Source organism: Sorex araneus, chromosome 5 (assembly GCF_027595985.1).
Source record: "Sorex araneus isolate mSorAra2 chromosome 5, mSorAra2.pri, whole genome shotgun sequence".
NCBI lineage: Eukaryota > Metazoa > Chordata > Mammalia > Eulipotyphla > Soricidae > Sorex > Sorex araneus.
The window spans coordinates 125,600,466-125,623,441 of record NC_073306.1 but is presented as its reverse complement, the minus strand read 5'-3'; the positions used below and the strand labels follow the sequence as shown (position 1 = coordinate 125,623,441).

The 22,976-nt window shown below is 43.6% G+C and overlaps 1 protein-coding gene across 15 annotated transcripts in view; it reads left to right on the top strand.

Moving 5' to 3' along the window:
* The window catches only part of PTPRT (protein tyrosine phosphatase receptor type T), a 1,130,358-nt gene that overhangs the window by 716,724 nt on the left and 390,658 nt on the right, over positions 1–22,976 (top strand). For all 15 annotated transcript variants that reach the window (XM_055137540.1, XM_055137536.1, XM_055137543.1 and 12 more), the window contains exon 8: positions 4,866–5,162. In XM_055137540.1, coding sequence (XP_054993515.1) covers positions 4,866–5,162 — 297 coding nt within the window. The remainder of the gene's footprint in view (positions 1–4,865; positions 5,163–22,976) is intronic.

Below are 22,976 nucleotides of genomic sequence, written 5' to 3'. Positions count from 1 at the left end.
TTGGGGGCTCTTTCGGTGTCAGGTGAATGAGGCCCATTATTCTTACTGTTTTTGGCATATTAAATATGCCACGAATAGCTTGCCAGGCTCTGCCATGCAGGCGGGGTACTCTCGGAAGCTTGCCAGGCCCTCTGAGAGGGATAGAGGCTTTTAGGGTGGCCTCAAATTGCCCTTACAGGTCTTCTCATGGTTCACATATTTGAACCCCATCGAATATGGTGCGGAAATTATGGAAAATGGGTATTAGGTGTCTTATGGTGTATTGTATGGCCACTTTGTGGCCACACAGTCCAGAAAGTGGCCTGGAGTGTGGCGGTGGCTGGGTAGTGGAGGTATTGGAGGTCAGCTGATGATGTATTTATCTGGCGTGGGTAGGGTGGGTCTTCTGGGTTTGATCCCTGTGGCAGGGTGCCGGAGATTGGAGGAGGTAGACAGAGGATCTTATTTCTGGGTTTTGTTGAGCCTGGAGTCCAAGGTCACAAAGTTCTGCTTTACCTGGTTCTGTGGGGCTTCACTCATGCGTGAGGTTTGGCCTGAGTGTCTAGGACTGAGGCCTAGAGCATGGCAGTGACTGGGTAGTGGAGGTTGTGGAGGTCGGCTGAGGTATTTATCTGGTGCAGGTAGGGTGGGTCATCTGGAAGGCAGACAGAGTTTAGGTATATAGTTAAAAATAGTACATTGGTGATGGGAAATTAAATGTACACTGGTGAGGGGACAGGTGTTGGAATACTGTGTGATTGAAACCCATCCATGAACAATTTGTAACCGTGTATCTCATGGATATTCATTTTTTTAAAAAAAGAAAGAAAAACTTAAGAAAATGGTACCGGGGAAACGGCCCTTCCATGAGCAGGAAACTAGTCTGCGTGGCAAAGGCAGGTGCAAGAATGAGAGCTTCACATTCAGGTTCAAGTCCGTCAGCCACATGCACACCCCCATCCCTGCCACACACAGGAACACAGATGGGTCTGGATGCAACCAGAAGCCTGTGGCGCCTTTCCTTCCTCTAGACTGGCTTCCTCAAAGGGCCTGGTACACTTGGGTGTGGAGACCTCAGTCCTCCTATCCAAGCTGCACCCACTCTCTCCTCACTCTATCCTTTAGAGGGCTGGGGAGGTGGGTCAATGGGCTGGCACACGCACTTTGCATGGGGAAGCTCCAGGTTCAATCTTTGACACCACAGGGTCTCCGAAGGCACTACTATCCATAGCTTAAGAAAAGGTGTTCATCGTCAGCACCCCCTTCAACCTGGGGGTGCACACATAGAGAGTAAAAGTTAGATCTGGGAAGAGCCATGAGAGAAGTGCTTCACCCTGATCCTTAAAATGAGTGGGAGGCCCCCGGAGCAGGGTACTCTGGGTGTTAGGTTTGAAGTCTGGCCCAGCAGGCAGAGGACAAGGACCAGATGGGTTGATTTGCTTAGTGACTTCTGCTGCAGGCAGAGGGCTCGGCTTGTAGAAGACTGGAGTATACACTCCAAAGCACAGTGCTCAGGACATGGTCCCCATGGCCAAATCTAAAGGGATTGAGACATTATACCCAGCACCCAGGTGGCTCATGCCTTTGTTTTCCTATCCAAGGATGATTTTCCGGCTTTCCACACCAGCCCAGCTCTCTTCTTACTGCCTGTCATTTCACAGAAGGTCATCTGGACAGAGCCTTATCTGGAGGCAGAAACTATAGGCTCTGGGCTTGGGTGTATTTACACGGGGGATGTAAATTCAACAAACCCATCTCTACTGCACACACAAGGCTTTCTCAGCAATTTCCAACTTGTTTGCACCAACTGAATGTAAACCTGTGACTCTCCCAGTTGGAGGCAGTCACTTGAGCTGAAGGTAGGTTTCGCAGCCGAGACTGGGGAGGGTTGTCAGATGGAAAGTGTGAAAATTTCCATCATGCATTTTTCCAGGCCGGATTCTGTTGTGTAGGTAGCATCAGGACCTCCTTTGGCTTGAATACAAAAGAAGATCCATCCGTTTGCCTTGGAGACCAGGGGATTTGCTGGAGGGGGTGGAACCTGGACCGTGGGGTTCCCGAGAGCACATTGCCATCTGTTCATTTCAGGATAAGGCGCGTGAGCAGGAACTTGTACAGACCCTGCTCTGTGCTGCAGGTGCCAGGCAAACAGGACAGGCCTGACCACCTGAGAGGAGTGATGGAGAGATGAGCAAGCAACTCCCCAAAGCGTGACCACTGCTCAGCGTGCTCGACAGCTGTGCGGAGTGCGCAGGGACTCGGGTGTGTGACTCTGACTAAGTCATGCCTTTTCATTGGCCATCATTCTCTCTGCTGAGAGTTGTGTCCAGCAGGGAGAGGCTAAGTTTTTGCCTGAGTTTTTGCTTAAGAAATAGCCGCCAGGCTTGCACTTCAAGCCTGTGTTCTCCCTTAAACATGTATCTCCTTCCTTGTTTCTGTTTCTTTGCTTGCTTATTTCCACTCTGGAAAAGCCCTCTCAAACATATACTTCTCCCTCTGTCTTCCCTCACATATTTCTAAATAAATTTCAATGAAAAGCTATCTTGCTTCACCAGAAAGAGAGAAAGAAAATAAAGAAAGAAGGGAAGGAAGGAAGGAAGCAAAGAGTAAGAGTCAGACCAATAATCCAATGGGCTTGCATGCAGCTGACCTGGCTTGCTTTGATCCCTGGTTTCCTATAGGTCCCCATGCCAGGAGTGACTCCTGAGCACAGAGCCAGGATTAAATCTTGAACACCACCAGATGTGGCCTCAAAACCCAAACACTTCTCCACCAAAAAAGAAGATAGAATGAGTGTGTGAGTGTGTGTGTGTGTGTGTGTGTGTGTGTGAGAGAGAGAGAGAGAGAGAGAGAGAGAGAGGAGACGGGAAGGAAGGAAGGAAGGAAGGAAGGAAGGAAGGAAGGAAGGAAGGAAGGAAGGAAGGAAGGAAGGAAGGAAGGAAGGAAGGAAGGAAGGAAGGAAGGGAGGGAGGGAAGGAATAGCCTCTGAAAGCTGAAAGAGCTGGGAATCCTTCTCAGTGGAGAGCTGCTATGAAAGGTGTTCCTTAGCCACATGGAACACAAGCCAAGGGCAATTTTACCTCTAGGGGGCTGGAGCGATAGCACAGCGGTTGGGCGTTCGCCTTTCACATGGCCAACCTAGTTTGATTCGTCCGCCCCTCTCAGAGAGCCTGGCAAACTACCAAGAGTATCGATCCCGCGTGCAGAGCCTGGCAAGCTACCCATGGCATATTGGATATGCCAAAAACAGTAACAATAAGTCTCTCAATGAGAGACATTACTGGTGCCCGCTCGAACAAATCGATGAGCAACAGGGTGACAGTGACAGGGTCAGATCAGAGAACAAAACAGGCATCAAGCCCCACCCACCCACCCCCACACACATAGATACACCATTCTTATTACCGAATTGACACAGCTTCCCCTGTGCTCTGAGGGGACCAGAGAGATGAGAGCACCTGTCACTTTACCTAAGATGCTGTTACTCAGCATCACTCCTTGTAAGATGTTCAGAATACTAAGCTTTATTATTTTTCTTACTACTCCTATTTCTGGAGGGAAAAAACACCTCTATAAAACCCAGCAACAACAACAAATGCACAACATACTACTATGTCTGGAATACTTATTATGTTCCAGGTGCAGTTCTAACTACTTTGCAAACAACATGACATTTCCTGCCCCTCCCAATGAAGTTACCTACTATTATTCTCACCGTTTTACAATGAAATCAGAAAGAAGACCAAGCAGATTGCATGCTTTGACCAGTCCTGGTGGGCAGGCAGTACTGGGCACAGCATACTGATTTCATCTCTAGCCTGCCCCTCACTACACCAGCTGAGAGAATATGACACCAGACTGCACGGGTCTGGTGTGCAGCCTGATCACCAGTCTGATCACCAATGAACTGGTGCGTCTGTCCTAACAAATGTCTATGCCTTATGGAATGGGCTTTCTGTTGGGGACATAACATTTTTGTGTGTTTTCATAATCTATTTTGTACAAACACGTCTGTTTGATTTGTATGAAGTATCCACAGAATATTCATAATAAAGTAAGACATAGCCATTTTGATGCGTTAGGATCTGGGGGCAGGATCAGCAGGGAGGAGTGATTGAGGTAGCGTTTGGGCAAGAGGCATGATCTAACCAACGATGGAAGGAGTTCCAGATGGTCCTAAAAGAGGAAAAGAAAGGAGAGAACAACGGGTTAAGGAAAGAACGGGGGGTGTTTTCCCAGGAAAATGCCCAAAGAGACTAGGAAATGATGGCCGGCTTGTTGATAAAAGGGCGATTCCAAGGAACATCCATAGGCTGTATGTGAATGGGCGTTGGGGTGGAGGGGCGTGTAGAAAGAGATTCTTTTTCCAGCCTATGAGCCTTGGTCTAAAACCTGCTGATTTCCCAAGGGGAGAGGATGCAGCTTGATTAAACCCAAGGAGACAGGTGAGAACTCCAGTCACCTTCTAAATAAATATCTCCCAAAGCATTGTTGTGTGTTATTGGTGATTTCCAAGATGACTTTGGGTGGCTCCCTGATGAACCCTAAAGAATCCAACAGCTTTTGCATTTATTGTTAGAGTTGATATTTATTTACAACAAAGTGAGGGAAAGAGATGGCAAGTGAATACATAATTTAAAAATTGGGCTTTCCTTTTATATAGTTTCCTTTTCGATGCAACATTTGTAAGCAAGGTGGGGGAGAAGTTTGATTTAAAGGATTACTGAACAGAATTAAATTATATCCCAGGTGGCAAAAATCATGAAGGATGGGAGTGAGACATTTAGTTTCAAGAGCTGCTCCCCCCGCCCCGCTATCCCCCCCCATTTTAAGGGATCAGCTGTTTGCCTTGCTCAGAGCTCTTTTGTGCCTTGCCTGTCTTGCAGACCCGGTGCATGGTCCACAGAATGTGGAGATCGTGGACATCCGAGCCCGACAGCTGACCCTGCAGTGGGAGCCCTTTGGCTATGCGGTGACCCGCTGCCACAGCTACAACCTCACGGTTCAGTACCAGTACGTGTTCAACCAGCAGCAGTACGAGGCCGAAGAGGTGATTCAGACCTCCTCCCACTACACCCTGCGTGGCCTCCGTCCTTTCATGACCATCCGGCTGCGCCTCTTGCTGTCCAACCCCGAGGGCCGGATGGAGAGCGAGGAGCTGGTGGTTCAGACGGAAGAGGACGGTGAGTTTATTTGAGAACCGTAGGCCTGCTCTTGGGTGCTTGCCTATCATGGGGGAGGTTGCCCCAACTGCTTAAATCTCCCATTCTCTCTCAGCCTCAATTTTCCCAAATCTTTTCTCCAGGGCCAGGCCGGCTGTGCATGGCCCCACCTCCAGGGGGCGCTGTGCACACAGACAGTGCCAGCTACTTCACAGACATGCAGGCACATTAACCACCACCTCCCTCTTCTCACTTCATCCCACCTTCAGTTCTCCACATTTCATCACCACAAGCCTCTTAAAAAAGTCAAAATCTATGGAGTTTGGAATTGGATAATTCTGCACGGCATTAGAATCAGAAAATGCACAGGAAGAGCTTAGATGAACATTGAATGCAATATCCAGAAATACAGACTCAATAGGATGGATAGTCTATAGGCATTTTGAACCCAGACTATTTTTCTTTTTTAAAAAATTTTATTGAATCACCATGAGATAGTTACAAGCTTTCATGTTTGGGTTACAATCACACAATGATCAAATACCTATCCCTCCACCAGTGCACATTCCCCACCACCAATATCCCCGGTATCCCCCCCCCACATTCCCACCCTCCCCCTGACTCCATGGCAGACAATATTCTCTGAGGATCCTTTGAATTTCTTTAGTTTCTGTTGTTATGTCCCCCTTTTCATTTATGATTCGGTTTATTAGGGTTTTCTCTCTCCCCCTTTTTTTGGTGAGTCTTGCTAGAGGTTTATTGAACTTGTTTATTTTTCTCAAAAAACCAGCTCTTGGTTTCATTGATCTTTTGGATTGTTTTTGGGTTTCCATCTCATTAATTTCTGCTCTGAGTTTTATTATTTCCTTCCTCCTGTTTGGATTGGGCTCTTTTTGTTGGCCATTCCCCAAGCTCTTAAGCTGTGAGGTTAGATTACTTATGTGGGCTCATTCCTCCTTCTTGAGGATGCTTGTAGAACTTTCTTCTTAACACAGCTTTTGCTGTGTTTTGGTAACTCGTGTCCTCATTTTCATTCATTTCTAGAAATCTTTTGATTTTCTCTTTGATTTCCTTTCTAAGCCATTGTCCAATAGTGAGCTGTTTAATTTCCAGGTGTTTGATTTAGTATTCTGTTTGAGTGCATGATTTATTTCTAATATGAACGCATCGTGGTCTGAGAAGACCCTTGATACAATCCCTATGTTCTTAATTTTATGGAGGTATGTTTTGTGGCTCAGCACGTGGTCTATCGTGGAGAATGTTCCATGCACACTTGGGAAGAATGTGTATTCTGGGTCTGGAGCAATAGCACAGTGGGTAGGGCATTTGCCTTTCACGCGGCCAACCCGGGTTCGATTCCCAGCATCCCATATGGTCCCCTGAGCAATGCCAGGAGTAATTCCTGAGTGCAGAGCCAGGAGTAACTCCTGTACATCACCATGTGTGACCCAAAAAGCAAAAAAGTGAGAGAGAGAGAGAGAGAGAGAGAGAGAGAAGAATGTGTGTTCAGCTTTTTGAGAATGAAATGTCCTGTATATATCTACTAAGTCCCTTTCTTCCATTTCTTCCCTCAGATGAAGCATGTCCTTGCTAAGCTTGTGTTTGGTTGATCTATCAAGAGGTAATAAAGTGGTGTTGAAGTCTCCCCACTAGTATTGTGTTGATATTGATGTCTTTTTTCAAGTCTATGAGTAGTTATTTTAAATACTTTGCTGGTCTCTCATTAGGTGCATATATATTTAGTATGGTAAGTTCTTCCTGTTGCACAGATTCCTTGATCAATAAGAAATGACCTTCAATGTCCCCTGTGACCTTCTTCAGTCTGATACTGATACTGTCCTCAGCAGCTGTTACTCTGTTGCTGAAGCCTTCCACTGAGTTTTTTAATTCACCTACCAGGTTTTGCAGGTCTGACATTTCCATTTGTAATTTTGTTTGCATTTTCCGTATTTCTACCTTCAAATCCTCTTGTATTTTATTGACATTGCTTTCCATTGTTTCTTTTAGCTCCCTAAGCTTCCTCAGTAGCTCCCTTCTAAATTCCCTGTCAGAAAGGTTGTCTAGCACTTCATTGCTGTTGGGGTCTTCTGGGCTAGCCTTTTCAATAAGTAAGCTTGGTGGGGTTCTGCGTTGCTTTGCCAATTGTGACCTATGTGGGTTAGCCCTTCACACTAACTGTTACTATTCTGCTTATGGTGCAGTATTAATCGAGGTGGACTTAATGAGTTATTGGCTAATGTGTTTCAGGTGGGGAAGCTTACCTAGAGAAAGTTCCAACTAAGTGGGTAACTTATGGTTCTTATGGGATATGGAGGGGGCAGAATTACTAGTGGCCATTTGACCGCGGCTCCAGGAAGGAGTCCTGATACGGGCCAGGTAGCTGTATGAATGAGCAGAGGGTGCCCAGAACATTGTAGCTTTGGGTGCCCGTGGTGTTACTCAATTTCTGTACCCCACAGATCAAAGATGAAAACCAGCTTCCCAGAGTCTAGTTAGAATCTTGGCTCTGGGAAGGAGCCCTGACATGGGCCAGGTACCTGTATGAATGAGCAGAGGGTTCCCAGAATGTTCAGACTATTTTTCTTAAAAGAACTGATCTCCTTGTCTACACTGACTTGACTCTCTGTGTCTGTCATCTCACTGAGTTGGAACTCAAAGTAAAGACCTGAAGTCAGCCCATCACCCCCATCACCTCTACGTTTGGACGGGGTTGCTTTCTGCAATTACCCTTCACACTGTGTCCCTGAATTTGAGAGTCCTCACATGGAAAGCATATGCAGACATGGTATTTTTTGCCCCTCACCCAGGCACTTCCTCCAGCTTGGAATCACTCTCTTACTTGCAAATTAGTTCAATTAGACTTGCAGGGTTTCCTCACACATCTTCCTCCAGGAAGCTTTCCCTAACTTCCCCCAGCCTCACTGAGTATTCCTTCCCAAGCAACCTCTGCATTTTGCATATAACTCCACCACAGGTTATCATGATTGTGGGTGGAAGAGGCTAGAACCAGCAACTTTGAGGATTCCTCTAGGAAACACTCCTTCCTGGATGCCTTTTGCTCTCCCGTGCAGCTCAGCTATCTCTTGCCTTGTGAAGTATCTCGAGTTATGAGGTAAATTAAAGAAGTTTTCCCAGGAAAGACCATGAAACTCATGGGAAAGGCAGGTCAGCAGAGGGAAGAAGCCAAGGTACAATGTCAGGCCAAGTTTAGATTGGGGTTGGGCTGGGATGGGGAGAAGACTTCAATCAACTGGAAACCTCCTCAGCGTAGCTGCATGAGCTCTTGCTCCAAATCCTAAGAGGGAACTTCCAGCCTGGGGGTAGGGAAGGACACTTAGGTAGTAATCCTTAGATACTTTGGGCTCTTAGCACTATAAGCCTGAGGAGCACCAAGTAGCATAAAGGGGTCAGCAAGGTATCTCAGTGGTAGAGCATATATTTCAGGCAGAGTATTCTCTGTGCAAATGTATGTTGTACTGTTGTCTCACAGAAAAAGGGGGATGCATCCAAGTCCCCTAGGAGATGAGACAAGCATGCCAGCCTCTGTCCCTGATCCCTGATCGTCATTTTCCCAAGGCCCATCCTAGAGCTGCAGGGATCATACAACCTACCTTCTAAGCAAGCCCTGCCTTACCTCCATTAAGTCTATCCTGTCACCCCTCATTACTGCCTCTGCAGGTTGGGAACTGCAGTGGGGTCCCAGCTGCTGTCAGCAGGGCTCCTGCCTGCCTTGCAGTGCATCCCAGGCCTCTAGCAGGGCTGTCCCTATCCACCTCATTGGCACCCAGGCCACCTGCAATTTCTGCTTCCTGTGAGTCCAAATCTGCACTCAGGGAAGCTGGCTCTGCAGCCAGGTGTGACTCGGACAAGTGGTCAAACCTGCCCAGTCTTGGTCTCCTCATCTGCTGAGATGACCACCTCCTGGATTTCTGTGCTCATGAAAGCCACGGTCTAGAAAACAATTGGAACAATGCTGAGCAGATTGTTATGTTTTCTTAAAATGCAGTTGCTACGTGTGTACCTCCATCAGGAAAAGCATAGAAAAGTCTATGAACCCAGAATCCTCAACACAAATAAGCCAGAAAGCTCTCTGGGGTGCCAGGAAGCCTGGTCAGGCTCTGCCACCCAGATTCAGTGACCAAGGAAAATCACAGATGCTGCTCTCCAGTGCAGTGATGTGGCTGGGGCTGGGGCGTGGTTTGCGGAAACCTGTGTGTGGGAAGCTCCTCATTCTCTTAAATAAAGAGGCACAGCTGACAGCACCTGAACAGGGAGCATTTGTGAGCTCCAAGAGTGAATTCAACCAGCAGAGCCCAGGGCACTTTTAATTCTTTCTTATTCCTGGAGATTTTGCCTGTCTCAGGTTTCCTACACACACACACACACACACACACACACACACACACACACACACACACACACACACACAGAGCCAATCCCAAATCCCATCTGTAAAGCATGCCCTAACCTCTTGTCACCAAGGGGGTAAAAAAAAAAATCACAAAACCTTTATCACAATGTGACAGTAGCAATGCTTTGAAATTAAATTTTAATTAACATTCATTAATAAAGCATAAATTCTTACTCTACTGAGAAATGCGGACGTTATCACATTAAAAACCACATCATACCCATCAAACATGATCTTGGCGCCCTGTCCCTTAGCAACACTGAGTTCACCCAGATTACTGGCATCCTCTGTCCACCAGGATGAGGGCAAATTCCTACCCCCAAAGAGGGGAGAGACCTTTTATCTCTTACATAGGGAGTTCATCACCCAAGGTCAAATGGGTGAAGAAGGGCTTTGGCCGGCTGATTAACTGAACCCCTCAGGGAGCCAGACAGCAGCCTCGATTGAGCTGACTGGTTCCTGCTGCTTTTGTCCCTGCTGCAAAATTGTCTTCTGAGGAGTTTGGAGAATGTGTCATTTCAGCACCCAGGTGCTTTAGAATGGACCCCTGGTGGGAGAGGCTTGGCCTCTCAGCCCTTCACTGCTTCTGCAAGCAACTATTGAGACAAGACTACAGGGTTCTTTATTTTCATGAATCTCAAAGCAAAACCCCAGCTTTCTGACAGAATGCCTCCCTCTGCCTTTAACCAGAACACGGTCAAGACCAGTCAGGAAAGCAGAATACAGTCTATATGACCTTGAAGGGCAAAAGCAACCTGGGGGAAGGTTTTGCTCTGGCTACCAATTCATGAGCACCTACAGTGTCTTGTTGGGGTACTCGGGGGGTCTGGTGTAGCTCACGACTCCTATCCAAATGCATTTGAGTCATTGCTCAATTTGAGAGAGATTTCAAAGCTATAGAAAAATGAAAAGAATAGCATAAGGAAGGCTTAGAAACTCCTCCCCCACATCCACCATTTGCTAATGTTTTGTTGTATTTTCCTTTCATGTTGATGGAAGATACATATAATGGAAATACCATATATAAGATACACACACATATATATGTACACATGTACACACATACCTCTTGAAGAGTCCGGCAAGCTACTGAGAGTATCCTGCCCACAAGGGCAGAACCTGGCAAGCTACCCGTGGCATATTCGATATGCCAAAAACAGTCACAATAGGTCTCATTCCCCTGACTCTGAAAAAGCCTCCAATGAGAGGCTGCTAAAATCTCAGGGCTGAGAGGAATAGAGATGTTACTGGTGCCTGTTCTAATAAATCGACAAGAAAATGGGATGACAATGATAGTGATACACATATAAGAAAGCATGGAGTGTTTTTTTTATTAATTTTTATTGAGTCACCATGTGGAAAGTTACAAAGTTTTCAGGTTTAAATCTCAGTTATACAATGCTCAAAGACCCATCCCTTCACCAGTGCACATATTCCACCACCAAGAATCCCAGTATAGCTCCACCCCGCACCCCCACACCCCTAACCCCCCCATGCCCCTAGCCCCCCCCACCCTTAGCCCCCCGCCTGTGTAATTAATAAATTTCACTTTACTTTCACTTTGATTGCATTCAATATTTCAACAAAACTCACCATTATTGTTTGGAGAGTCTCTCCCCTAAAGTCAGACCTGCTGAAAAGGAAGCATTAGATAATTTGTTTGCATGGAGTGTTTTTAACTGTTTGGAAAGTAGGCATGACTCCTGATCCCCATCCCTGTCATGTAGAAGACTGAAGTTTCTCCAGAACCTCCTACTTGCTCCTCATAGACCTCAGAACATCTAAGAAAGTTACCAGCGGCCTAGAGTGATAATACAGCAGATAGGCCCTTACCTTGCACACAGGTGACAGGGCACCTCACATGGTCCTCTGAGCTCTGCTGGGAGTGATCCCTCAGCCCAGAGCCAGGAGTAAGCCCTGAGCACTACTGGGTGACGCCAAAACAAACAAAAATTGACCTTGACTTTAAACCTATCAAATAGACAATTCACATCCACAGTTCCAATAATGTGATTTGATGTGATAAGTATCCAAACTCTCCCATATGAGGCCAGAAAAAGAGACATTGTTTGGCAAACGAAAGTCCGTGGGGTTGGGGATGGGTAATTCTCAAGTATCATCCACAATGCACATAATGCCAGGGAACTCTCCAATCACTCCGATGTGCTGGAACCGCCACCCCCCAGTCCCTCCCCCAGCCCCCCAGTGCCCCTTCCCCACGGGACACTTATTCTCATTATAAAGGAGCTCATTTGTCTGTACAGAGGGTTTTTTGAGGTCCTGTGGGTTCCCTATTCTATAAAAACTTCTCACTCAGGGCTGGAGCAATAATACAGTGGGGAGGGCATTTACCGTGCATATGGCCAACCCAGGTTCAAACCCTGGCATCCAATATGGTCCCCAAGCACTGCCAGGAGTAACCCCTGTGCATCGCTGGGTATGACCTCCCCCGCAAAACATTTGTCATTCAGTGGTTTTAGTACCCCTTGATGATCCTCACCTGAATCAACTGTTACAAAATGGTCATTTTTCAACCTACCCTTTCTTCTGTGTTTGTATTAGCATATTTTATGGAAAAGTTTTTCTCTCCTCATTCCCACCCTACTGAATTCTCAATCTTCTTTTTTTCACCCCCTGTGTAGTAAAATGCATTTCTGGGTTCATTCTCGTTGATGCTCATCGTTGTTCCAATGATGGCAGGTAGCTATCTCTTCTGGTTGGCAGCTGGTCCCATGGATCAGTTCTCATTTGGCTTCCTTGCTCCTGGCTTAACCAAATATTCTGGAGTATACTTGTAATATAAGTACTGGAGCAATAGCACTGCAGGTAGGTTGTTTGCCTTGCACACAGCCGACCCGGGTTCAATTCCTCCGTCCCTCTTGGAGATTCCAGCAAGCTACTGAGAGTATCCTGCCCACATGGCAGAGACTGACAAGCTACCTGTGGCGTATTTGATATGCCAAAAACAGTAACAAGTCTCACAATGGAGACGTTACTGGTGCCCCCTCAAGCGAATTGATGAACAACGGGACAACAGTGCTACAGTGCTACATAATCATACTATCTCTGCCCTGACCTGAAGTCTACCACTTACCCAAGGATTTCTTTTTATCTGCAGTGCTGAGTGGTATTTGGTATACAGAGCAGATGTCCTAAATACACCCAATAGGTCATATTGTCTTGAGGCACATCCAGTTTGGTAGGGCTAGGAAATATAATTAATCTGTTTTAAATCATAAGCTCATATTGATTCAACTCAACCCCTCCAGAATTTTTCTGGCCTTACCCTCACTCCATTCACATCTCTGTTCTTCCATAGTGACAACCTTGGTTACCAACAGCCACATCTCCTCACTGGTTTCATTCTACAATACACATGAAATAGTTTCAGAGTTATAATCCCAATACTCCCAAATAAATAAGAGATCCTCTACACTAGCTGGAAGTTTTAAACACGGTTCTTTTCAGTTTTGTCACCCCTCCAATCATCAAAATACCACATTCAAAGCTTCTTTCTTCTCCCTGGCATGCTTGCAATACTAAGTTGAAGCCCAATCAAGTTCCTTTGTTTCAGTGTTAAGTTTTGCCTTTTCCCCCATCTTTTACATTTAAATTTTATTGTTTTTTAGTCAAAACAGTTGCAAAGTTCAGAGTCAAGAATCTATACCAAAAAAAAAAAAAGGCACATCCAGAGGAGCCTTGTCACCTTCACTCTTCCCTGTTCTCTCTGCATCTGAAAAAGGATTATTTTGACTTATTGCAGAGTTATCTTTTCAAGGTTTGTTTTGCAAAAGAAAGAAAAAAATATTTTCTTTAGACTGGAACACACATCTAGCCTGACCTGGACCCGGGTTTGATCCCCAGCACTGCATAGCCTCCCAAGCTTTGCCAGGTAAAATAGTCATGGTGAACCCCAATACTGCTGGAGAGGAAACCCCCCAAAAATATTTTTCTTTTCCTTACCTCCTCCATAGAAAATGCATTATTGACATACTCTGCTTTTCCTATCTTTATTTACTTAATATATCCTGGACATGACCCCAAAGGGGTTTGCACAGATTTATGTTCTTTTTTGTTGCTGTTTGGAACTTCTTTTTATAGCCATGCCAGGGATTATTTCAGCTGAGTCCTGTAGAAACTCAGGCTGCTCTGTTACTTGTTATCAGAGCTGACACTGGAACAGAGAACTTGAGCATCTGTTGTTTGCTACTTATGTGATTTGGCTAGTCATGGACAGATACTCCTCTGTAGAACTTGTATAATTTTGCCTTTTTGCCAGCAGTGTAGATCCATTGAAATCTTTACACCAAATATTAATTTTCTTAGTTTCCAATAAGGAAATTTAGCCTCCCATGTAAAAATTATACAGAGAATAGATTTTACTTTACAAAATTACCTTGACAACATATGACTGATGTTTAATATGACTAATCACATATAGGCTGTCTGTATTATTTTCCTTTTACGCAGAAAATATATGTTAAATTTCGGGAGGACTAACTTATCTTAGGAGCGAACACCTGGATTTGATGTGCATTTAAATAAACTTAATGACTTGGTTTCTTGGGTTGCAGACAGGTTGGAGGAGGCTGCCTGTTGTGAGGGATGGGTATGTGTATGAGATACAAGACCAAACATCTGGAAAAGAAGAAAGTGCAAATAAAAATATGAGGCAGTAATAACAAAGCAGGAAGGAACACAGTTCAGGGTCATTTAAGCAAAAGGACTGATGTTATAGAGGAGGTACTCTGCTTTGAAGGCATCAGTTAATTAGAGCTCACTATCTTTTAGATGTTGAGAAAGATAACCTTGAGACTTCTAAAGGGTAGTGAAAAGGCAGTTGTGGTATCTGAGTGTCCACTTTGAGCTAAGCATAATGCCTTGATTCTTAATTTGTACCATCCACAAATACTCTGATGTAGATGCTTTGATAAAATTGTATGGAAGAGAAATCTGTGGTGCTCTCTAAAGAACCACTCCAAATATACCAAGTAAAAAATAGAACAGTCAATAAAAAATCTCTAAATCTTATTTATGATTTTTTTCTGTCATCTACTATACAGTTCTATGCAGTCAAAATCTCCCTAACACACTCTCTCTGTTTTATTAGATCCTATAGAATTATCATCTCAAATACCTCCCTTTGTACACATGCATAATATGTGCATGTTGTATGTGAGTATAGTGTAATATATTTTGTTCTGCATGTGGTAAGTGCTTATTACTTATTGAATCTATGAATATATGACATCAAATCCCAGGCCTTTTTCATAATGTTATGGAGCCCTTTTTATGTTCACGACTTAAAAAAGTGTAAGTTAGGCTATTACCCTCTTCTCAAAACCAGCCCTCTCAAATAGCTCCCAAAGTTTCCTATTATCCTCTTGCTCTTCAGTAAAACCTGTCACTATCCTGCAAAGGAAAAGAAAGGTAAGGGTTCATAGTAATACATTTATTTATGTTATCTATAAAGCCAACTCATCCTGGCTTGCTATAACTTACCATTAGCCTCTTTCAGCATCTGAGTTCACTAACACCCAATTCATTGCTTGAAATGGACCACTGTGGAGATATTTACACCGATGAATTGGACAGCCACCTTAGTATTGTGCTTGGTTTAGTTTTCCTGGAAAGCGAGCTATGAAATATTTACTAACACTTCACTATATAGTTCTAATAAAATGTTGTATTAGATATCTTAAGATGTAAACATTTGTACAGAAGGAAAAACATCCAACAAGACTGGAAAACACAAGTGAAACCAAACAGTCTAAATCCATCTTGGCTCCATAAAATTCACTTACAGTCTTATGTAGTGATGGTCTCTCCACCATTTTCAGATACCTTGCTTATGTTCAAAGTTAGTTTTGATTTTCTTTATAATGAATAGCAACTAACCAACTGACAAACGGGTGCATGGCACCTGGAGTGGTGTGACGAAGCATTTTTTTTAAAAGACCTGGAATAAGCAGGAAGGGCAGCTTCTGTTGAATCTGGGCGTGTGTGTGTGTGTGTGTGTGTGTGTGTGTGTGTGTGTGTGTGTGTGTGTTTTAAACCAACTAGAGACTTCTCACAACTATCCTCTGAGTTCACTCTTATCAGCCCCACTTTTCATACATGAGGATGGAGGCTAGAAAGGAGAAGAAAAGGAGAAAAGGAAACTTCCCTTGATCACATTCTTACCCTCCTTTTTGTTGAAATGAAAATTTCCCCTAAATTACCACCTGACTTTAAGGCACAAGAAAACATCTGGTTTAATTACAGTGAATTTACATGAACCTACTGACAAGAAGCACAGTTAAAATTAGCAATTTTAGTGTGCTTTTTTTTAAGGGAGTGAAATTATAAAGTAATTAACCTTTGTTGTAGAACTCTGTCAAAAGAAAGGAAAGTTCCATGCTGTTAGATAGAAGAAGAAATGAAATTGTGGAAAGGGAATCTGTGGATTCATTAAAGAATTATAAAGGGAAAAAAGAAGGGTAATGTGACACAGAATTAGGAGAGAAGACAAAAAGGAAATTTTTCTCTAAAAAGGCTTTTAACAATGAGTGAGGGAGCTGGAGAGGACCCAGTTACATGAAAAAAAAAAAAAAAAGAATGGAGTCTATGCCATTGTAAAGGATTTCCTGGCCTGTGGAGTTAGGAGTGGGAAGAGCTCGTGTTCTGGGGCTGAGACATTCAGGCTTTGTCCTCCATAAGTAGGAAGGCCTTGTAGCCTTCCGGAGCCCACATGCTTAGCAGGTGATGAGGAGGGGAGTGACTCAGAAAATACTTTGAAAACAGTGAGTCTAGACACTGCCCAGGCTCCACATCTTACATTTTAAGTGCAAATTTGCTTAAATTACCTGCATTCTGTACACCTTAGTGACCCCATTCATAAAATGGGGAATAATAGGCTAGAGTGATAGTATGGGATTTTAGTTTTGTCTTGTTTGGGGGTGACAGTCAGTACAGACAGACAGTAGTGCCCATGAATTACTCCTGGGGGGACTCAGGGAACCATAGCTGGTGCCAGGGATTGAACCCAGGTTGGCCACTTGCCTTACAAGTATCCACTGTACTATAGTATGAGGTTTAAGGTTCTTGCCTTGCCTGCAGTTCAGTTCAATCCATATGTGTTCCCCTGATCACCACCAGAAGTGATCCCTAAACACAGAGCTAGGAGTAAGCTCTGAACATTGCTGTGTCTGGTGCGTACGTGCGTGCGTGCGCGCGCACACACACACACACACACACACACACACAGGGGGGATGATACTAATGCTACCATTCAATATGGCACATTAACATGCAAGTTTATACATTAATCACTTATTCCAAGAGCTGGACTAAGTGGTACCGGGTCAATATCAGAAATAGCAGGCAGAATTTTCTATTTCATGAACTGAAATTGAACCTAAAGCTTCACATATATGCGCTATCCCTGAACAACATCCAGTGTTCACCAAACAGCTTTCTAATAAAGGGTAAAAATTAAGCTACCTTAATTTTTAAGGTTAAAAAAAGGCATCTATGTAAATATTCTATCATGAGCTGGGGGTGATTTTTCATAGATCTCTAATGACTCTGTAATCTCAATATTAAATATCTTACTCCCCATATAAATAAGTGTTTGGCAGTATTCCGGTAAAATTTTATTTACAAAACAAGCCTCTGATTTACCAAAACCAGAGATGGTTGATTCTTGATTGAAACTCATTCCTCTTATTATTTCCTCCATTCTCTTGACTTTAAAATCTATCATATGCTAATGATTTCTGCAATTAATATATCACCAAACCAGACTGCTCCCCTGCCCTTTAGAGTCATTTGTTCAAAGGCCTGCTGGCCCTACCCACCCAGATGGCCAGACTTGCTAATAAACCTCTTGGATTAAACATACTCAGAGCAGACACCCTTGGTCATCCCCTAACTAACACCAAATACATTTTCCCCAGAGTTACCTCTATCTAGGTTAATAGCAGTTCCATTTTATGAGTTGCTTGAGTCACAACCTTTGAGGACTCCTGTTTATCATAACCAGGGTTTCAGATTGCGCATCTTCAGGGAAGTTCCCCTTGCCCCCTGTTTTCTATAAATGGCAGCCCACTCCTTGCTATAAAGCAACAACCCAGCTCACTCCCCACCTCCCATTTGTCAGTCATTCCCTTCTCTTGACTCATTCTTCAATCCACAGCAAGACCTACCATTTCTCACAGCCCCTCCAACTCTGCTCACTCTTTGGTCCAAGTTCCTGTGATCTACCACCATGACTATGACAGCAATTCTGTAAATAGTTTGCAGTTCCCACTCAGCCTCAGCACCCTGTTCTCAAACCAACATCCAAAAATAACCATGGCTGTTAGAAAGCATATCACAACCTCTTCCTCTGCTCAGATCCTTCATGTTAAAAAGCTCAAGCCATCTCCAGAGTTCCTAAGGACCTGGATTCCCAATTTTGGCTGTTCGCTGGTCTCATCTTCTACCTCTGCTTCATTTTATATCCCATACATTGGTGTCCTCAAAGACACCAGGTGTATCTCTGCCTCAGGACCTTTACATTTCCATGACTTCTCACTAGAGTGCTTCCCCAACTCCATCCCCTGCAAATATACAGATTCATTCACAGCCTTCAGATATTTCTCAAAAGTTTTCTTTTCTAAAAAAATAAAGTTTTCTTTTCTAGAAATCTTCTTCAAGATCTGATACTCTCAAGATTGGGAGTCCCTAGCACCCTCTTCCCTACCCTAACTGAATATTTATCATTGATATATCACCTAATACTCTGATACATTGATACTCTGATCATCATCACTGTCATCACTGTCATCCCATTGCTCATTGATTTGCTTGAGCGGGCACCAGTAACATCTCCATTGTGAGACTTGTTACTGTTTTTGGCATATCAAATACGCTACAGGTAGCTTTCCAGGCTCTGCCGTGTGGGTGAGATACTCTCGGTAGCTTGCCAGACTCTCCCAAAGAGGCGAAGGAATCGAACCCGGGTCGGCCGCATACAAGGCAAATGCCCTACCCGCTGTGCTATTGCTCCAGCCCTGATTCTCTGATACATTGATATACTACTTGATACCTGACACTATCTGATACTCTACACCTCTTTCTTCCCCCTCTATCTTCTGAATATTCATCATTGGTGTACCACCGAGTTCTTGGATCATGAGCTATAGATTTCCGTTATACACCATGCAGACAGTGATTTGTTTTTCTGTTTTGTTTACTGGGACTACAAGCTCTTAAAGAAGTGCTGAGCAAGATAAAAGGCACCTGTTCTACATATTATTGAATGCCTGAATCTTGAGTTCAGAGAGACTAAACATATCTTTTAAATTATTTACCATTGAAATCAGGAGTTTATAGAAAGCTGTTTTGGATACTCAGTAGACTAAGAAAGGACCTAGCTACTTCATATACTCAGCAAGCATTGAGAAGTATGGTTTCTATGATTAGCAATATAACCTCATTCACTATGAATGAGATGAAATCAGGATACAGAAGAAAATAGTAATGATCCTATCTGATAATGCAAAAAAAAAAATCCAAATGGTGAAATCCAGACTGCTGCTAGAACAATTGTCTAAGAATGTGGTGAGACCACACAGAAAATGTCTTTGTGCCAGGCACTTTGATAAGCACTTTAATATGATGGATTCCCACAACGTCTGTAAGTAGGTGCTCTTTCCCCGTTTCTTGAAAGTAAAGAAATTCAAGCACAGAAAGGTGAAGTCACTTAGGTCAACATCTACAGCAGGGGAACATCGGCCACACAGCCATCGAGCCTGGGTCAGCAATGGTCTCTATCTGCTCCCACTGACCCTCTAGCCTGCCTGAGACTTCTTCTTCAAGATGGAAGGCTGCTTGGTCCTTTTAAATAGCCTCTCCAAAGAAACAGACCAAAAGGCCTTCGAAATAGCCCTGAGAACTGTATGAAGATGCCATACCTTGGATTTCAATGGGGAGAAGAGGTAATCTGTCTGTAATTTCATTAAAAGTAGCCCTTCCTCCACCCATAGGACCACAGGGAGAAGGGACTTCTGAGCCCCGACTCCATTAATACCCTCAAAATACTCATGAAGTGAAGGCAAGGGTGGGTCATGGAGTCGTGATGGGAGTGATGTCAGGAGAGCCCTATGCTGTGAGCCTCTTCAGATGGCTGTCAGCACAGCAGAGGAACTGCTCACTCCGAACCCGTGGGTGGTAAATAAGGAAAGGAAAGATGCAGAGATACTTCCCTTGGGAAAAGATACTCAACTGGGAAAAGGAAGGGGCCAGCTGGTATCCTCAGGCTGCCCCTCCCCCAAAAAAAAACCCACTAAAATAGTCCCTTAGTTCTGCAAAAAAAAACTTGACATTTCCTACTGTTTCCCTTCCCTAACCTCCTCCTGTACCCTGACCCCTCTAGGCAAGAGACCCCCCAACTTGGCGGTGGGGGTGGGCACATCTCAAGCCTTTCGTTTCCCTCTAGGTTAGAAATATTTCAGACAAGGAACCATGTAATGACCAACAGAACTGTTACTGGTGGTGGTTCTCTGGGTGGCTTATGTGAAGTGGGGAGGAAGTGTTGGCAACCTCCTGAAGGAAACCTACCACTTCTCTCTCTACACACCCAGGGAAGCACCTGGGAGATTCAGGACTATTGAAAGTCTGCTATGAGCCCCTGTAGTGCACAGATACTTGTGTTCCATCAGCCCCACGAAGGCACCTTTCAAGTTGAGCTTGGAGTCCACATGTTCTCCCAGATATGGGAGATAACCCCTGTCTCCTCATGCCTCAGTGGTCCAGGGACTCGTGTTGGGGCAAGGAATTGCTCTTTGCAGGAGAGGAAAGTCATTCCTAATTTTACTCAGGCCTTTTGGGTTCATTGCTTTTCTCTCACAGGAAAGAATTTCAGAAGTTGATGAATAATGAAATATAACAAGTTTATTGGGGAAGTAAAGGGGGGAAGGAGAGGGCAAGATTAAGATATATGCTCAAGAGAGAGCACAGCTTCTCCAGAACCTGGGAAACCAAGAGTGCACATCTCAGGTGGAGATGCAGGATGCCCCCCAACTCCCTCCCAGAGTGGGGAGGCCCCTAAAGCATGAAAGTACATGTCTTGGGAGTGGAAATGAAAGGGCCACGTCCCCTGGTAGCCAGGGTGCAGGCAGCATGGGCTGCCAAGTTAACTTAAGTACACTTTCCCCAAAATGCACCCCCCCCCAAGTCCAAATCCATTGCTAAGGTGCTTGCCAAGAGGGGAAGTTTGGAACAGTTGATGGTCTTCCTTGCATGTCCTTTCAGAGCTGGAGCCTCTCCCCCTAGGGGACCCAGACACTTCACCTGTCAGGGACTCATCTGTGTGTAGGACAAATCAGTGGCTTTCCAGACTCCTGGAAAGGGTTCTTTTTCTCAAAGGCCTCCATGGTTTGTGGCTGTATGGGCTTCTGGCAATTTCCCTCAGTAAACATTACCACAGGCCTCCTATTTTCCTGCCTGCAACACTACCCACCAAATTAGAGACTCTAAGGGAAGGGAAGGATGCATAAGAGCAGGCCACCAGGCACATGTGCACCTGCCTCCATCCTTCTTAAGGAGAACTAGTCTGATCATACAAAGCAACTCTTCCTTTAAAATGACAGCAAGAAACAAAATCTAAAAACAGAAGAGGTGCCCAATTTCTCAATAGGAAAGAAGTGCTAAGGTAGAACATATCCATGGATTAGAAGTTAATAATGAGATATAGTGTGGCAGAAGAACTGAAGCACTTTTCATTGTACTGTTGATTTTCTCTAATAAAACCTAGCATTGTTAGGAATATATATTTAAGAAATAAAAAACATAGACAAAAGCAAGGTCTGATTATGATGATGTTAGAAAAGGGGTTATCTTTGGGAGGGTATGGAATTAGGTTTGAATAAAACAATGAGATTTATATTTGTTTCAGATACCACTATGGGGGTTATTTTACAATAAAAAGATACAGTGAGGATACTAAATATTCTGCTATGTCAATAAATTCAGCACATATGCAATATAACAAAAATCCCTAGCAAAAGATTAAAAATGTAATGGAAGCATACTATAGGCAGTAGAGAAGTTGAATCAGAAATTTAAACTTTCCCCCACCAGTTGAGATGAGCTTGGAAGTACAGTGGAACCAACACTTAGCACACTGGCAACGTCAGTCTGATATACCCTTCTAGACTTCTGAAGGAAGAGAAATGCTCCTGTCTCATCTGATGACACCAGGTAACCTTGATAAGAAAAGCATACAAGCTTATTATGGGGAAAAATAAAGAAAATGAGATGCAACCTCCAAGCAAAAGTATTAGCAGACAATCCAGCACTCTTATATAATTAGGGAAGAATTAGTTTATTTCAGGAAATCAATATTGGTCCAACATTAGTAAATCCATTAATGTAACTCACTGCATTAACAAAGTTAGAAGGACAAAAGCATATCAGACTACAATAGACAGGGCAAAGCACCAGTTCAAAATTATTATGATTTAACAAGAAAGGAACACTTTATTCCTAGAATTCAGGTGGGAGGTGTGGAGAGGCACCTCTTATCGTGATAAAAGGTAACTGCAAGGAAATGACAAAATTATTTTTAAGGAGAAAACAATAAAGTTATCTTTAAAACTAGAAAATATAGATGCTTGTTATTATCTCCAGTTGACATTATATCAGTGGTCCTGGTAGAGGACAAGGAAATTAAATAAATAATTCAAGGGATTGGAAAAGAACAAAACTAATATTAACTGTAAATCTTCTGATTATTTACATAGAAAACCTGAAGGAATTCAGACACAGGTGGTTAAAATTAGTAAGACAGTATAGCATGTGTGACAAAGCATTAAAAAGGTGCTTTCTGCATTACTATTCACTCAAAAAGCATAAGGTATGTTTTTAACATAATCTTTATGGTTTCCGTAAAATAGAGTATTTAGGATAATATAACAAAACCCATTTCCAGATATATGATATATCAAAAATATGTAAAACCTTAAAAGGTATTAAAGAAAGCCAAGTCAATGCTTTGGGAGGAAGAGCCTGATACTATAAAGATATAATGCAAAAAGAGATCATCTGTCTCCAAACTGATCTATGCTTCATAAATTCCAATCCAAAAGTAATCAGACGATTTCTAAAAATCAGCAAGCTAATTCTAATATCTATGTGTAAGGAGAAAAAGCCAGAATATCAAGGCAATCATGAATACTAAGTACAAAATTGTGGGTTGGGCCTTATAGATATCAAGACTTATAACAAATCTCAGTTCGTCTGTGGTAACGATATAGAGATAGCTCCCACAGAAAAATTGAACAGAGTATAGAGAACCTAAAAGTAGATCCAACTTGGAAAGGGATGAGCCACAGATAAGTGTTTTTCATTAAGTGGTTCAAGGAAGAAGAACGGAAAGTATATCTCTACTTCTTGCTTAT